Below are 17799 nucleotides of genomic sequence, written 5' to 3' on the forward strand. Positions count from 1 at the left end.
TTCCTTTCCTTTCCTTTCCTTTCCTTTCCTTTCCTTTCCTTTCCTTTCCTTTCCTTTCCTTTCAAGTAATTAGAAAATGACATTTGAAAAACAATCCAATTTCTGTAGCTTTAACACACTTTAAATGCCTAGGAAAGGCAATGCCTTGGAAAGGAAATCTCTCCCCTCCCCCCCCCCCCCTCCCCCCCCCCCCCCCCCCCTCCCCTCCCCTTCCCTTCCCTTCTCTTCCCTCCCTTCCCTTCCCTTCCCTCTTCCCCCCCACCCCTTCTGTCTCTGTCTTTCTCTCTTTTTGAGACAGAGTGAGGGTCTCACTCTGTCACTGGAATGCAGTGGCACAATCACAGCTCACTGTAGTCTCGACCTCCCAAACTCAAGTGATACCCCCATCTCAGCCTCCCAAGTAGCTGGGTCTGCAGGCGCGCACCACCATGCCCGGCCAATTTTTGCATTTTTTGTAGAGATGGGGTTTTACTATGTTGCCAAGGCTGGTCTTGAACCCCTGGGTTCAAGTGATCCACCTGCCTCAGCCTCCCAAAGTGTTGAGATTACAGGCATGAGCCACTGTGGCCAGCCAAAAATTTACATTTCTGACAAGTTCCCTGGTGCCGTGGACCTGGGGACCACATTTTGAGAATCTCTACATCATACTGTCCTACCTTCTTTATGTTTGAAATGTATGAAAGATTTTCTACTAACTTAAAAGAAGCAAAAAAGACAGATTTCATTGCAGATTAGATGTATCTTAGAGAGATAAAGAAAACATGGAAAGTATGAGAGAAGGGTGGAAGTGGGTCATGGAGAATAAAATGGGAAGTCCTGAAGTACATCTATTAAGCTTTTCAAAAGAGAGAGAGCTGATGGAAACAATATTTGAAGAAACATGAGGGAGCACTTTCTCGAATTAGAGTGAAGGAGGACAGACTTATCTCAGGCTGCCTAGAACACCTGAGAATATAATTCGTAAACTGTAAAGTGAGGTCCTCATGAGGAAGCATTAATCAGATCCACCCAAGAATGAGTTTCCTCTCTGTCAGAGCTGTCTCACATGAGCTGCGGTGCCTGCATGTGAGAGAGCTCCCCATCCCAGCAGGTATGTAAGCACAGCCCTGGGTAGTAGAGTCAGCAGAACTGGATTCTAATGCAGATTGCACAACTCTCCAGCTGTGTGACAATGGGCATGAGTTGGCCTTCTCTGAGCCTCAGCTTCCTTGTCTGTACAGTGGAATAATCTGATCCATTCACAGGGTTGTTGAGACAGTGAACCACAGAATGGCTGTGAAGCTCCCAATGTGTAGTGTAGTGCTCAGAGAATATTATTCAGCCCCAAGAGCAGGGGCCAGACTTTCTTTGGGAGGAGGAGCCGTGAGGATTCTACAGCAGAGAATCGGGTGGAGCTGGTGGCAGGAGGGAACCCATCTTACAGGCCACGTCCACGGAGTGGAAAATAACCAAAGCAGAGGAGGTCTGCAGGAATGGAAATGAAAGTGGAACTCAGTCCTTTCCCTCTTTCTCCCCTGCAGACGATGGGCCCTACTCCAAAGGAGGCAAGGACGCAGGAGGGGCCGACGTTTCCCTGGCATGCCGCAGACAGAGCATTCCAGGTAATGAGGCTTCCCTCATTCCCTCTTTTTCTTCCCTGAAGGCACAGAGAGCCCTAGGTGGGGGTCAGACGGCAACAGCTTTGCCACTGACTTGCTCTGTGACCTTAGACCAGCCAGTTAACCTGTCTGATTCTCCTCGGTAAAAAGGAGATGATCATCACCCAGGTCTCTACAGCAGAGTGCCCTACTAACCAGGTGCTTGCCTCACTTGTCTTGGAGCTGGGGGCCTGGGGTGGCCCTAGCTGCCCGCTCAAGCGCCCATCCCCATCTGTCGGCAGAGGAGTTCCGAGGGATTACTGTGGTGGAGTTGATCAAGAAGGAAGGCAGCACGCTGGGCCTGACTATCTCAGGTGGCACCGACAAGGATGGAAAGCCCAGGGTCTCCAACTTGAGACCTGGGGGACTTGCGGCCAGGTGAGAAGTGGGCTTGGCATGGCAGCGGGAGGTGGGTGCAGAGGCAATGATGGGAGCCCAGGGTCAGTGGAAAATGTACTGAGGGCCTTAGGCAAAGCAATCAAGCAGCTATTTCCAGGAGCACCCATCAGCTTGGTGTCTGCAGAGGGAAGGCCTCCAATGGAGGCTGTAATTCTAGACCCTGGCTTCTCTTTTCTTTTACACCAGGGGCTTGGCCATAGCACCCCACAGTCGCCAGGCCATATCTGCCCTCCAGGCCCTTGCATATGCAGTCTTCTATGTCCAAAAGCCTGTTCCCCACAGCATCCTTCTGGCACACTCCTCTTTACCCCTCCACACTCAGCACAGAGGTCACTGCCTCCAGGAAGCCCTCCCTGACCCCAGGCCAAGGCAGCTGCGCTGCTCTGTTCCTAAAGCCCCACATGCACATTTCTGCACACATTGTCCTGATTTCTCCTATCATTTGCCCCTGTGGCTCCCTTGGACCAGGAGGCCTGGGAGTTAGCCTCTCAGTCACTGCATCCCTGGGCCTCACACAAGACAGGTGCAGATAAATGTCCAATTGAACAGAAGGAAGGTTGGTGGCGAAAAGCCAGGAGGAGCGTTAGGGAATAGCAAAGGATGTGATGATCTGGCCACTCTGCAGGCTCATCTGAGACACCCCTGCACAAGGAAAAGCAGGCAGACCAGTGTGGAGGGAAAGCCTGGGACCTGGGCATCAGGCTCTGCACTCTTTTACTCGCTGTGTGACCTTGGACAAGTGTCTGACCTCTTTGAGCCTTAGCTTCCCCGTTTGTGAAATGATGATCCAGTGATCATAAAGATTCCAGAGGAGGGTGGGTGTGAATGCCAGGACTGCATGGGCCAGCACCTATTACCATGCGTGCCCTGGCCTGCCTGCTCCAGGAGTGATCTGCTGAACGTTGGTGACTATATTCGGTCTGTGAATGGGATCCACCTGACCAGGCTCCGCCACGATGAGATCATCACCCTGCTCAAGAATGTGGGCGAGCGCGTGGTGCTGGAGGTGGAGTATGAGCTGCCCCCGCCCGGTGGGTGCCCTTGGACGGGGAACTTTCTCCACTGCCTCGGTCGCGGGTGGACATGGCTACCTCCCCACCAGGGCCTGGGTGGTGGGGATTGTACCAGATGGAGTGGGTGGAACCTGGAGACTGGCCACAAGCATCCATACCTCACCTAGGGGCTGTGCCTATGACCGCAGTATGCTGTCACTAGGAGGCGGTGGGACTCTATAGCCAATGTCATTTTACATATTTAGTTTCCAGATGCTTTTCCTTTAGCAGGGAAGGTTTTGGAAGCATTAGCTGAATAAGTTGTTCCCTGGCCTACCACACCCACACTCTACTGCCCTGCACTAAGTAGCAGCGGTGTAGGGTTTCACCTAGCTTGAGATTTTCAAAGTTGGTCTAAAGTCATGAAGTTTGAGTAACTGTCTGGAATTCAACCCTGGCCTGAGCCTACCAGCCATGGACTCAAGCCTGAGTTCTGCCGTCATCTCTGTGAGCATGGGCAGGCCCTTTCCTCTCTGTCAGTGGTGGGCTAAGTGGGATTAGGGGAGAGGATCCCCCTAAGCCTCACTTATTCGACCTGTAAAATGGGCAAGGGTTTACCCTCTCTATAATCTCTGTGACTGATCACCCAGTCCTCCTGGAATGAGCTTTGGGCACGTCTGCTGGCCTGAAGATGCAACTGAGGGACTCAAAGGAGTCCTCCATTTCTCCCCAGCTCCTGAGAATAACCCAAGGATCATTTCAAAGACAGTGGACGTCTCCCTCTACAAGGAGGGCAATAGCTTTGGCTTTGTCCTTAGAGGTCAGTGAAAGAATTGCCCTTGGTATTGGGGCAGCAAGAAAGAGGCTAATACTAATTCCATGTGTGCACTGTTTTGCTTTGAATGTAATTTATGTATATCTCAGTTCTGACTTTAAGGAACACAGGACCGTTAAGGTAAGTATTCAATGGAAAAATTTGCCAAGCAATGAAGTATGCTTGGCTGGGGAGAGTGAGAGGAGACAGTTGTACTGGAAAATGATGGTAAAAGCTGCTACAGAGATTGAGAACAAAGTTTGGAGCTTCCTAGAGATCAGGGAAAAGGGGAAATAAGGTGAGGTCACAGAAGGGAGGCAAGCCATTTGACAGAGAGAGGACTTTGGTCACGTTACCCATCCCTTGCACCATCTCTTGGGAGGGAGTATTTATTGTTGGTGTCTCCTAAGAGGGTCCATGAATAGCAAGGACAAGGTCCTCAAACAGGTTTTGCTGAAGGAGCCTGCTCAGGGGCTGTGTGGGGGCCTCTGGATGGGAAGGGGTGGGTGAATGATTCCTGCTTCTTGTCAAATTCTGTCCAGGAGGTGCCCATGAAGATGGGCACAAGTCCCGCCCGCTTGTCCTGACCTACGTGCGGCCCGGTGGCCCTGCTGACAGGTGAGCCGAGGCAGAAGAAATCCACACACTGCACTGACTTGCCCCAACTCCCGTGCGAAGAGGGTGGAGCGTAGTCACCGTGCCCGTTCCCCAGATGAAGAGACTGAGGCCCTGAGGGAGCACTCCCTGCCTAGTGTGATTCAGGGAGTTGCTGGTGGAGCCGGGATGTAACCCCAAATGAAGGAAACCTCGACCCCTTTCTTCCCCAACATCCTACTGTCTCGGGGGCTGGGGTGTTTGGAGAGGGGCAGCCTTGGTGTCGTTCTTCCCTTTCCTGCTCCTGAGTTTTCCCATCTATGGAATGGTCCCTAAGAGTTGCTATGAGAGATTTGGAGGCACGCTGATTGGCCACTGCTGTAGCCGTCTATGACTCAGTCTCCTGGGTCCTGGCTGATCGACCCAGCTCAGCCCTGCCTGGGCCCAGCCCGGAAGGGCCAGGAGGACAGAATGTGAGGAAAGAACATGTCCAATTCCCAGTCCCTGATCCCCTGGCCTCCCCAGTGGGAGATTCCTGGCCATTTTAAGAGAAGCCTGGAACGGCCTTGTCAGAAATCTAAATCTGTCCTTGGGACAGGGCCCTGTGATGAGCTATTCATAGAACCCCCCAGAATAGCTTTGACCACCTGTTGGGAGAGGCGTTCCAGGCTGGGGATGTGACCCAAACTGAGGTGAACGCTGCTAGGGCCCCTCCCCTGGCCCCTGCTGAGTTATTTCCCAGGCGAGGGTTGTCATCAGGCCAGAATCACTGCTGAGAAACCAGGATGAGGGTGGAGCAATGGGAAGGGACCAGGATGGCTCAGACTAGCCCCCAATGCTGTGTGGCACGGGCACAGCTCACACCCTTTCTGGGCCCTGGTGCTCTCATTTGTCCCTGAGGCAAGAGTTGGGGGCAGCACTTGAAGGGCAACCTTTTCAGGGTTCTGCACTGAGTCTGTGAATTACCTCACACCCAGAGGAGTGGCAGGTGGCAGAGCCGCCCCATCCTGTCTTCATCCCCCCTTGCTTTATGCAGCTCCCCACCCCTGGGGTGGCTCATTCCTTCACTCACTCATGCGCCCCTTCACCCGTCCCCTCCTCCCCTTCCTCCTCCACCCACTCTCTGCTTCCTTCATCCTCCACGCTCCCCTTCCCAGCGCCCTCCCAGACAGGCTGTGCCCAGTGCTGCTGCCGGGCCAGGCTGGTGACCGGCCCTTCCCTGCAGGGAGGGCTCCCTGAAGGTGGGCGACAGACTGCTCAGCGTCGATGGAATCCCGCTGCACGGGGCCAGCCATGCCACTGCCCTGGCCACCCTGCGGCAGTGCAGCCACGAGGCACTCTTTCAGGTGGAGTATGATGTGGCCACCCCTGGTGAGTTGGGGGCCTGAGTGTATGGGTTGAGGCAGGAGGAGGCCCGGGATGGGGGGAGGCGGCAGTGGCCATGGATCTTTACCACTGCAAAGGCTGCATGACCTTGGGACAGTCACAGCCTCTCTGGGCAATAAATAGTATGTGCTAGGCATCAGTTGATGTGCTGGGGATCCAGTCTAGAACAACAGAATTGAGGTCTCTGTTCTCACGGAGCTGGCATTCTGGTGGGGAGAGGACAGTATCCAGAACAGATAAGATATCGTGTATGTCAGTTGGCAATAAGTGCTGCGGAAAAAAGAAAAGAGGCAGGGGAGAGAGATGGGACAGGCTGGGCGATGCTCTCTAACTAGGGGAGTGAGGGAATGGGTGAGGCAGGGAATGTCCAGGTAACAGCATTCCAGGAGGGTGGAACAGTAAGTGCAAAGGCCCTGAGGCAGGAGCATGGCCGGCATGGTTGGTCACAGTGAGGAGGCTGCCGTGGTTGGCACAGGTGAGTGAAAGGAGGTGAGGGCAGAACGGGGTGAGGTGAAAGCCGGGAGGCCATAGGAAGCGGCAGCAGCTGTCCAAGCGAGAGTTAACAGACTGAACCAGGCTGGAGGCTAAGGAGGGAGAAGACGTGGGATTCAGGAATATGATGATGGTCCAGCTGGCCTGATCTGCTGAGATTTGGACATGGGAGGTAGGGGCGAGGGCAGGAGCTAAGGGTGCGGCCAAAGTTTCGATCTCTAGCCACTGGGTGTGTTAATGGAGGTGCCATTTTCTGAGGTGGGGATGGATCGTAGTGAACGTTACAGTTTAGTGCTGGTATACCGCAGGCTCTTAATAAACTCAGGCAAATTCATATCACCCAACAAAGCCCTGGGATCACAGCCCCTCAGACCTGAGCTCCTACTGCTATCTTGTCTGTCAAATTGATATAACACTTGGTAGAAGATAAAAGAACAAAGAAAAAAATAATTAAAAAATTACGTTAATTAAATGGGTTTAACAGTTTCTTCCAGGCACAAGGGTTAAATCAAGATAGTAGAGTGAGGCTGGGGAGGAAAGTGCTCGATATTTGCGTTTCAGACTTTTTTTCTCCGTCATGCCAGACACGGTGGCTAATGCTTCAGGACCCTTGATAGTGGAAATAGTCAAGACACCAGGGTCTGCCCTGGGGATCTCGCTGACCACCACCTCCCTCCGGAACAAGTCAGTCATCACCATTGACCGCATCAAGCCAGCCAGCGTGGTGGACAGGTAAGGCACACCTTGGGTACTGCCACCATGGAGGTGTGTACAGGGGAGAGGCGGCCCAGAACTTTGTCTGGCCTGGACCGGCCTCCACCTTTGCTCCCCTGCCCGACCAGGAGTGGAGCCCTGCACCCTGGAGACCACATCCTGTCCATCGATGGCACCAGCACGGAACACTGCTCGCTGCTCGAGGCCACCAAGCTCCTGGCCAGCGTGTCGGAAAAGGTGCGGCTGGAGATCCTGCCTGTGCCCCAGAGTCAGCGGCCACTGAGGCCCTCAGAGGCAGGTGGGTCCCCTCAGCAGATCTCAGGGCCCAAACCTGGGCAGTCATGAGGCCTGAGAGGCCCGGGACCAGAGCCCTGCGCAGGCTGGGAGGAGCGGGCTAAAATGTACTAGGACAAATCTTCATTTGCACAGGGAAGCTCAAAACTATCAAGAACAGCCACTGACGGTAGGAAGGTGGGGCAGAGAAACAACTTAAGGGTTTGAATCGAGCCTGCTGGCATAGATGCCCCCAAAGCTAGTTTCATCACAGGTTGCATTAATAGGAGTATAAGGGCTAGAATGAGGGAGGGAACAGTCCTGTGCTCTCTGCTACTCAGAGCTTAGATCCTGGGCTCTTCTCAGGGACCCTCAGCAGGTCCAGAGGAGGCAGCTGGGAAGGTAGAGAGGGCCTGGAGTTTCTCCTGTGAACTGTCAGGGTCTCCCAGCTATGAGCAGGGAGCTGGGTGCTGGGCATTTCCAAGAGCAGAGGAAGTGGCTGGTCTGAGGGTCCAGAGGGCACAGCTGGGGCCAGGGGCAGAGTGGAGGGTGGCCACAGAGGGGCAGCTTTCAGCTCAGGGCAGGAGAGCACCTCCAGCAGATCAAACCTTGGACCTTGAGTGCAAGTCCCATCTTTGCTCCCAGCAGCTGGACAAGTGCCTTTCCCTCTCTGGGTCCCAGTCACCTCATCTGTAAAAAGGAGGGAGGACCGCTAATGCACAGACATGGGGGAGGCTGAAGGAGATAAAGGACAGGGCACCGCCCAGGCCTATAAATCCTAGCCCTAAGGGCAGAGCTGGAGGGTGAGGAAGGAGTCTGTCCACCCCACCCTTTGCAAACCCCATCTTCTGGAAGAGAACGGAATCCCCCACATCTGATTGGGAGGACGATCCTTGGGGAGAGTCCATCCCTATGGTCTCTGCCAGCTTCTGAAAAAGCCGCACTGAACCACAGTCCAGGGGCTGATCAGGGTGACATTAGGGCTTGGAACAGTGTCATTCATTCTCGTACCGTTTATCGAGCATCTGCTGTGTGCCAGGTTTGGTGCTGCGGCCTGCATGCCTCATTTCTTCCTCATGACACCTCTCTGTCCTCCCACTTTACAGGGAAAGCTGAGGTAGCATTGCAAGGCTACACATCTGCTTACAACCCCTTGGCTCTCATTAACTGAGCTTCTACTAAGTGCCAGGCACTGGTCCAAGCACGTTATATTAACTCATTCTAATCCTCCCCATTACCCTAGGAGGTGGCCACTCTCTTGGTCCCATTTTACAGATATAACACTGAGGCACAGACAGGCCAAGTGACTCCTCCAGGTCCCGCAGTTGGTCAGTGACAGAGCTGGGATTTCACCCAGGCAACTGGCTCCAGAGTGGGCCAAGCCCTGGGGAGGGGTCTGTGGCGATGTGGCTCAAGGAGACAGAATCAATTGGCTGAGACAGTTGAGTCCTCACCTGTCCATCAGTGCAAGAGGAGAGCTGGCCTGGGGCAGTCTGGGAAGAGGTGTTGTATGGTGGCCAGTTTGGAGGATCAGGTGGAGGAAGCAGGGTCTCCTAGGGGGTCGGGGTGGGGGTGTTCCCTGGGAACTTGGAGCAGAAGTGCAAAGAATTCACTGTGGATAAGGCTGGGAAGGGTTGCAGCCTGGGAACGGGGAGCAGCCTCAGCCTGTGGTGCACTTCAGCCTTGGCCAACCCAGCAGGGAGCCCTGGAGCAAAGGCTGTCCTGGAGAGTCCAGTGTGGGGCAGAAATAGCCAGGCCCCAGTGCCCCTGGTGCTCAGCCACTGGCCGAGGCTGCCTGGGCTGCAGAGCCACTGCATATCCCCAGAGTGCTGCAGCTGGACACTGTCTGCCAGCTGCACTCCTCACCAGTTCTTTCTTGGAGAAACCTCATGGGCAGCACTCATAGCCGTAAACCTCTCTGGCTCCAGGGCAGGATGCCTGTGTTCAAACCCCTGCTCCACAACCTCCCAGCAGTGGGCCTAGGCCTGGCCTCCTTTCCCTCTCCTGTCCCTGCCTCTCGGGCTGCCACGTGGCGGCAGCTGCGCTCTGAACACAGTGCCCAGCACATCGTAGGCGTCTGGGACATGTGAGCAGATTACTAAATGCCTTGCCTGGCTCAGGGGAAGCGCGAGGATCTTCTGGTTCCTGCTTTCCTGGCTTCATAGTGCCCTCAGCCACTAACGCCTGCACCTCTCTTTCCTCTTTCTCCGCTGGCTACAGTGAAAGTGCAGAGGAGTGAGCAGCTGCACCGCTGGGACCCCTGCGTGCCCTCCTGCCACAGCCCCCGGCCCGGCCACTGCAGGATGCCCACCTGGGCCACACCTGCTGGCCAGGACCAAAGTCGATGTAATGTGCCTGCCCTGCTGTAGCTCGGCCAGTCCTGTAGCCTTTCCTAGGGAGGGGGTGATGCCTGTTGTCTAAGGGAAGGAAACTCAGACTCAGAGATTAGGGAGCTAGGTGTGTGGATGCACGCCTGTTGTCCCAGCCACTCAGGAGGCTGAGGCTGGAGGATCGCTTCAGCTTGGGAGGTTGAGGCTGCAGTGAGTCAAGATCACACCACTGCACTTCAGCCTGGGTGACAGAGCAAGACCTCAACTAAAAAAAAAAAAAAAAAAAAGAGAGATTAGGTGACCTGCCCCATTGTCATCTAGCATTCCAGTGGCAAGATTGGCCCTTGTCCCTAGTAGCTGAGTTTCACAGGGTCTATGGAAGCCCTACAGTCTTTGAGGCCCAGAGAGGAAAGAGACTTGCCTGAGGTCACACAATGAGTAACTGATGTGAAGGGGGAAGGCATCCCCATCTCTCCCTGTGGTTGGGTGGCTTCCCAGCACCCACTGTGTGGCGGGGTGGAGAGCCTCGGCTGGGGTTCACGGGGCTGTGCTCTCATCTCCTCAGCCTTGTCTTCAACTCCCTTTTCCTCGCCGACCTTGAACCACGCCTTTTCCTGCAACAACCCCAGCACCCTTCCCCGTGGATCCCAGCCCATGAGTCCTCGAACTACAATGGGGCGGAGGAGGCAGCGAAGAAGGGAACACAAGAGCTCGTGTAAGCCGTGGTCTCTTCCCTCCTCCCTGGGCTGCCTGTATGTCTGAGAGTGAGGCTTGCCAGACGGTATATGTCGGGGTGAGGGGAGGTATTTTGGGCAGAGCTCCAGGTGTATGTGTGGGAGAATGTTAAATAACATGACTGGAACACCAGGCTGTCATGGATGGCTGGGCAGGTTGTGCACTGCACAAGAGGACCACTGAGGGGTGCCAGTTACTTTGTACACTCTTATTCTTGAATTTTTATTATGAAAAATTCCTAGGACTTGGTGATAAAGTCCTTGAGGAAAGGAAGTCTTTTCAGGTTTGCGCGAAGATTTCACATTTTTTGCCATTCAGTCCTGATTCATTCATGGATAAAGTCTCAGTGCTGCATTACTATATCCTTACCACCTCGCTGCCGTTTGTTAATTTCCCCTAAGAGAAAGACATGGCTTGAGACTAGCTGTCCAGAATATAATAATTTCCAGTCTTACTTCTCTGCTTATTTATTATTCAACATTTCCCTTTTGAAATGAAGATATTTACATATTAAGAAAAGTAAATCAATAGAAGACAAATAGTAGTGAATGATAAGGCAAGAGCCATGTGGAAGTGGCCAAAAACACAATAATGCCTAAAATTTCAAAACCCTTCTTGGGAAGAGTCTTTCCTTTGTTGATGCACAAAGGGTTCTCAGCCTCCTGCCACATGAGCTGCAGAGGCCTCCAGGAAGGACAGAAGATCAAACTTGGCCATTTGAGATAGAACCAGGTGAAAGAAGAGATGAGTACAGGTCACCTGGTGTCTGAAAGAAGCTACATATGGTTCTATACTTCCTGGCAGCCAAGGGGAAATGGGAAAGAGATTTCAGAATCAGATCAGAGATAAAATATACCTCTACCAACTATCTTTCCTGGCCATGAAAGTGGGGAATATGTAGGTGAAAAGATGCAGAAGTGCTGCTCACAGGCGGGGGATGTGGAGACTGCAGGCTCTTGTGACTCCTCTACCTGTCTCCTTCCTGAGATGTGTAACTAAGAAAGTACTATCATTATTGCTATTGATAATAATTTATTAATTAATTCAACCAAAAATTTGACCTCTTACGTACCATTTTTATCACTGGGGATATAGTAGTGAAAAGGAAAAAATAGGCTGGGCATGGTGGCTCACGCCTGTAATCCCCACACTTTGGGAGGCCGAGGTGGGTAGATCACTTGAGGCCAGGAGTTCCAGACAAGCCTGACCAACATGGCAAAACTCCATCTCTACCAAAAATACAACAAATTAGCCGGGCATGGTGGTGCACGCCTGTAATCCCAGCTACTCTGGAGGTGGGAAAATCGCTTGAACCTGGGAGGTAGAGGTTGCAGTGAGCTGAGATGGTGCTGCTGGTGAGCCACCCTGGGCAACACAGTGAGACCTTGTTTTAAAATAAATAAATAAATACACATAAAAACACAATATACCTGAAAACATAACATATTACACATTTTGTAATATATAATATACAGTATAATTTCATAATATATGACAATAATATAATTAGTAATAAAATGAAATAATAAATTTTGTTTAATAAATAATGACTTCCAAGATTCGTATTAATGGTGCAAATATATTTCACATATGGAAGGTAAAACAATACTTATTAAATAACTTTATGCATCAAATAGTTAAACATAGAGTTGCCATGTCACCCAGCAATTCCACTCCTAGGTATATGCCCAAAAGAAATGAAAACATGTGTCATCTCATGTATAAAAATTTATATATGAATGTTCATAGTAGCATTATTCCCTGTATCCAAATGCTGGAAGGAATGCAGTATCCACCAATGGATGAATGGATAAACAAAATGTGGTGTATCCATACAATGGAATATTATTCAGCCACAAAAAGGAATGCAATTCTGATACCTGCAAAGCATGGATGAACTTGAAAACATTATGCCAAATGAAAGCAGCTAGTCACAAAGGCCACATGGTGCATGATTCTGTTTATATAAAGTGCCCAGAACAGGCAAATCCAGAGATGAAAGTAGATTCGTGGTTGCCTAGGGCTGGGGGACATAGGGAGATCTTCGGGGATGGCCGAAGGGAACAGGGTTTCTTTTGGAGTTGATGAAATGCTCTCAAATGCATTGTGGTGATGTTTGCATAACCATGAATACACTAAAAACCATTGAATTGTACACATTAAGTAGGTGACTACTGTGGTATGTAAATTATATCTCAATAAAGCTCTTCCCAAAAAGCAGAGTGACATAATATAATAGATACTACAGTAGATCACAGCACAATAATATAATAAAATTACACTACCCCCAGAACCTGTTTTACAGCATGACAGTCAGTCCTAGCCACTATCTTCCCTAGTCCTTGCCGCACCCCACAAGGTGGGAATCACGATCCCATTGTTCAGATGAGGAAGCCAAGGCTCAGAGTGGGCTGTGATCTGCCTGGTCCCAGATTGAGTCAGGGCTCCCACTTCCTTGCGCTCTGGCTCCAGTGCCTCAGGCCCCGGGATGGGCAGCCCCTGGCAGGAAGACCTCTGTGGGGCGACTCACCTGAGTGCTGGGCCCACCTGTCCTACAGTGTCGCTGGCCTCCAGCACAGTGGGGCCGGGCGGGCAGATTGTGCACACGGAGACCACGGAGGTCGTGCTCTGCGGAGACCCCCTCAGCGGCTTTGGCCTCCAGCTCCAGGGCGGCATCTTCGCCACGGAGACCCTGTCCTCCCCACCCCTTGTGTGCTTCATCGAGCCTGACAGCCCGGCTGAGAGGTGAGCCTCCTGCCCCCTCCCTACTGAGCCTGCCACTCTCCAACTGAGAGAAACTGAGTCACAGCACCAAGCCCTAGCTTCACAAGCACTTCACTTAACTGTCGCATCAGCCCCAGCACCAGCCCCATTTTACAGATGAGAAAACCGAGGCTCACAGAAGCTAACTCACTTGCCCAGGATTACGCAGCTTACCCATGGAATCCCAGGGCTTGAACCCCTGTCTGCCTGAAGGCAGAGTCCTCTGTATATACATCCTGTAAGGCTCATGGCATCATTCCCATTGGACAAACAGAAAAACTGAGGTCCTGCAAGGTCCAGCCCTTAGCCAGATTCCTGAGGATACACAGGTGGGCCAGGGCAGAGCTGAGAGTCACCCCAGGCCAGGAGGTGGGGCCCTGCATGGCATTCTTCTCTCCCAATGGACCTGTCACGGAGCCTCTTCTCTCTGCCGGGCCCCCTGGGTTCAGGTGTGGGCTGCTGCAGATAGGGGACCGTGTCCTGTCCATCAATGGCATCGCCACCGAGGACGGGACTATGGAGGAAGCCAACCAGCTCCTTCGGGACGCCGCGCTGGCTCACAAGGTCGTGCTAGAGGTGGAGTTCGATGTGGCGGGTGAGTGAGTGGCTTGAGCTTCCTCCTCATATTTCAGGGCCCTGCACCCCTCCTGTCTTTATCCTGCCTTGCGGGTGCAAACGCTCCACCCTATCCCCCTCTGTGCTCAGTGCCCTTCTCCCAGGGGCTTTGCAGCTTATGGTGGGAAGGGAGGCCTTGGCACGGGAGGGAGAAGTTTCCACACAAGGCAACTTTTGCAGAGGGGCAGGACTGAGTGGGGATGGGGGTGGGGAGCTGAAAATACTCCAAGTTCCTTCTCAGCATGGGTTAGGCAAAGAACCTCGAACAACAGTTTGGGTCAGAATTCTGCTTCTGTGATCTCGACACTGTGTGGCTTTGGACGGAAGAGTCCTTCCAGTCTGTCTCCCCATCTGTAAATAGTGGATAGGATCTTTTCACTACAGGGGTGGTACTCGGGTCAGGCGAGACATACGCCCAAGAGAAATGAAAACGTGAAAATACCCAGCCACGGCCTGGCACATAGTAGGTGCTCAGGAAGTATGTGCTAGATTCACACCGGGTTGTTAGGCTGTGGGGAGCTCCCTTCTCGCCCACCACACCAGCTGACAGGCATGAGGCCTGGTTCCAGCCCCGACTCTGGTGGGTCTGACTAGAGTGAGTCAGTTGTTTTGAACAGATCTGTCAGGTCACTCTGCCTCAGTTTCCTCCTCTGTTGGGAAGAAGCAGGAGGATGGGATTAGGACTGTGACTTTTGGGGTCCCTCCCAGCACAGCCAGAATGGGCATGGGGCTGGGGTTCATGAGGCTCCTCCTCTGGTCCTCACGCCGGTCTATGTCCATCCACCCCAGAGTCTGTCATCCCAAGCAGTGGCACGTTCCATGTGAAGCTGCCCAAGAAGCGCGGCGTGGAGCTGGGTATCGTCATCAGCTGTGAGTCTGCCCCGCCGCCTGCCCGGGAGCCAGCTCACCTGCTGGGGAGAAAGAGCTCGCCAAGCTCGGACCAGCATTTCCATGGCGTGACACCCTGCAGGGCCCGAGGAAAAGGCTTGGGGGTGTGGGGAGGCTGGCTTCCGTGGGACCCAGCTGTGTGTTCTCAGCAAGACCCCAGCTTCCCAAAGCCTCAGCTTCCCGTTCTGCACCATGGGAGTCCCCTGGCCTCGTGGGTCTCCCGGGGGGGGGGCTTGTGAGGGGTCCATGGTGAGAGAACTGTGGAAGGTGACAAATATGCAGGCTGGGTTTGGTTTTCTGCCTACTTCTGTGTTCCCAGAGCCCAGCAAAGGCCTGGAACACAGTAGGTGCTTAATTCATGTTTGTCAAAGGAATGAAAATGAGGAGTGCAGAAGAAAAACGTAGAATGGGTGAGCATGGGAAAGCCCTCCGGTGGCTCCCAACTTATTCTGAGTAAAAGCTGAAGGCCTCAGGCCCCAGCGAGGCCCTCTGTGCTCTGGACCCCATGACCTCTGACCTCATCTCCTGACTCTCCCCAACTCAAGCCCTCCAGCCGCAGCCGGCCTGGCTGCTCCCTGCCGTACGTGCCCCTCCCTGCCTCTCGGCCTTTGCATCTGAGACTGTTCCTCTGGCCTCTTCCCTACCTCCTTCAGGTCTTTGCCCAAATGTCACTTGACAGGTCCTTCCCTGACCACCTGACTGAACATTTACTGCCCTCGACACAGGCCCGTTTCTCAGGTTTCTCTGCAGCTCACTTCATCAACGTTTAAATGTTGTTGATTGTGACCACCACTGGAGTGCCAGCTCCAGGAGGGCAGGGAGAGATTGCTGTCTGTTTTGTCCACTTCTGTGTTCCCCTCCCCGAGCACACGATAGAGCCTGGGTGCTGGCCCTGAGCCCGGTGCTGGGAACACAGGCACCAAGCGGACAGCCCCTCTCCACAAAGAGCTCGCAGTTTGCTGGGGGATGGGCGGAGCAGGAGGAAAGAAGAGCTGGCATTGGAAGGGCCATGCTATATCTTGTGCCTGCGTTATCTGATTTACTCTCACCACATCCCCATGAGGTCTGCGGTGCCACCCCCATTTTACAGGGGGGAAACTGAGGCACAGGGAGGTGAGCTGATTTGCTCACAGTCACCCAGCCAGGAAGCAGTGGGATCAGAATGTGAGTAGGACCAGTGACTCCGAGTCCACACTCAGACCCCTGGGCCTCGCCACCCCGCCCCAGGCTGAGGCCACCAAGGTCAGATTCACGGCCTTTTTTCCTCCAGCGGCTAGCAGGAAGCGAGGGGAGCCCCTCATCATCTCCGACATCAAGAAAGGCAGTGTGGCACACAGGTAGGGGCACTGGGGCACAGGAGGGGAAGTAGCCAACAGTAGTGAGTATGGCACCTGCATGCACCAAGCTCCTTCCACCCCCTCTCCCCGCTACTCATGCAGGACGGGCACCCTGGAGCCAGGCGACAAGCTGCTGGCCATCGACAATATCCGCCTGGACAAATGCCCCATGGAGGACGCCGTGCAAATCCTGCGGCAGTGCGAGGACCTGGTGAAGCTGAAGATCCGGAAGGACGAGGACAACTCTGGTATGGCCCTCACACTGCCCTCCTACTTCCAGAGGCCCACCCTTTGACCAGTGGGCTCTCAGCTTGCAATTCAGGGCTCCCTCTGGCCAAGGAAGGGAGGGTGGTGGGTGCTGCTGAAGGCTGGCTGGAATTTTGAACAAATGAAGGAGGGGGCAACACCACAGACTTCTCACTGTCCCTGGCGTCTGGGGCCCTCCAGAGCTTCTGTGAGATGGACAGGAGTTTGAGACACTCCTATAGCCTCCATGTCTAGCACCAAGCCTGGCAGAGGAGACCTACTGGGTGCAGCTGGTGGACAGATGAGTAGGCAGGGCAAGGGAAGAGCAAGGCTGCCCTTTTGAGTGGCAGGCTATGAGTGGATAAGCAAGGACTACAGACTCAGGCCCCACTGAAGCCAGATAGTGATACAAATGAGTGAGAAAAGCTGTATGGATTGGAGAGGCAAAAGGGACGGGTGAGGACTGTGCCAACGGAAAGCGAATCCCTGATTCAAAGGGGCAGTCTTCAAGTCACCAACTCTAACTCTGTGAAAGGTTACTGTAGGAGGTAGATTTCTTTTCTTTTTGTAAAGAAAAGTTGGGCCAGGTGCAATGGCTCATACCTGTACACCCCTCGCTTTGGAAGGCCAAGGTGGGTAGATCACTTAAGCCCAGGAGTTTGAGACCAGCCTGGGCAACATGGCAAAACCCCATCTCTACAAAAAATACAAAAATTAGCTGGGTGATGCATGCCTGTACTCCCAGATACTTGGGAGGCTGAGGTGGGAGGATCACTTGAACCCTGGAAGCAGAGGTACAGCAGTAAACTGAGATCATGCCACTGCACTCCAGCCTGGGCAGCAGAGCAAGACTCTGTCTCAAAAGAAAAAAAAAAAAAAAGGTGATCGGGGTTCCCTTCGCTTCCTGCTGTCTGCTGGAGGAAAAGAGGCCATTGTTTCTTGTCATCAATGTTGTCATTATTGTGGGTGAGGTGTGATGTTTCTTTTCTTTACTGGTATTTGGGCAGAAGATGGCCTCAGGGTCCCCAGGTTGTGCTACATGCGATCAGAGCGTGAGTGACTGGGTGAATGAATGAATAACTAAGTATGAGTGAGTGAGGCCAAGGTAGGGAGCTGGGGGTACCCCCAGCTCCTGGTCCTGCCCCTCAGGGGCCTCCTCCTCATGGGTCCCTGTGCTTACAGATGAGCTGGAGACCACGGGTGCTGTCAGCTACACAGTGGAGCTGAAGCGCTATGGGGGTCCCCTGGGCATCACCATTTCGGGCACGGAGGAACCTTTTGACCCCATTGTCATCTCAGGCCTCACCAAGCGTGGCCTGGCTGAGAGGTGAGCTGGGGCTCTGTGGGGACACATGGTGGGCTCAGGGAACACAGGAAGCAAGAGCTGGGGCTACGGCAAAGCCAAGCAAGATTCTGACCTCTGTTCCAACATTGACACTGTGGGTGACATCGGGCCAGTCACTTGCCCTCTCTGAGACTCAGGTCTGCATTTGTAAAATGAGTGTCAGCCCCTGCCTGCCAGGGCAGAGACCCCCACCCCAGCAGACCTCCTGGCCCCAGGTAAGCACTGGGCCAAGGTGTGTG

General features: G+C 53.4%; 1 protein-coding gene across 4 annotated transcripts in view; it reads left to right on the top strand.

Annotated features, from left to right (window-relative positions):
• GRIP2 (glutamate receptor interacting protein 2) overlaps positions 1 to 17799 on the top strand; it is a 64734-nt gene that overhangs the window by 28333 nt on the left and 18602 nt on the right. For 3 of the 4 annotated variants that reach the window (XR_002732377.2, XM_023216193.2, XM_023216213.2), the window contains exons 2-17: positions 1521 to 1601; positions 1880 to 2015; positions 2922 to 3067; positions 3762 to 3848; positions 4385 to 4460; positions 5662 to 5807; positions 6899 to 7046; positions 7157 to 7326; positions 9522 to 9647; positions 10197 to 10346; positions 12925 to 13111; positions 13579 to 13724; positions 14534 to 14614; positions 15903 to 15969; positions 16072 to 16217; positions 17398 to 17542. Coding sequence is in view for 3 of the 4 variants with exons in the window: in XM_023216193.2 (XP_023071961.1) it covers positions 1521 to 1601; positions 1880 to 2015; positions 2922 to 3067; positions 3762 to 3848; positions 4385 to 4460; positions 5662 to 5807; positions 6899 to 7046; positions 7157 to 7326; positions 9522 to 9647; positions 10197 to 10346; positions 12925 to 13111; positions 13579 to 13724; positions 14534 to 14614; positions 15903 to 15969; positions 16072 to 16217; positions 17398 to 17542 (2038 nt within the window). In the remaining variant the exon portion in view is untranslated. The remainder of the gene's footprint in view (positions 1 to 1520; positions 1602 to 1879; positions 2016 to 2921; positions 3068 to 3761; positions 3849 to 4384; positions 4461 to 5661; positions 5808 to 6898; positions 7047 to 7156; positions 7327 to 9521; positions 9648 to 10196; positions 10347 to 12924; positions 13112 to 13578; positions 13725 to 14533; positions 14615 to 15902; positions 15970 to 16071; positions 16218 to 17397; positions 17543 to 17799) is intronic. The other variant, XM_023216204.2, reaches the window with a different exon arrangement.

This window comes from Piliocolobus tephrosceles, chromosome 2 (genome assembly GCF_002776525.5).
Source record: "Piliocolobus tephrosceles isolate RC106 chromosome 2, ASM277652v3, whole genome shotgun sequence".
Taxonomy (NCBI): domain Eukaryota; kingdom Metazoa; phylum Chordata; class Mammalia; order Primates; family Cercopithecidae; genus Piliocolobus; species Piliocolobus tephrosceles.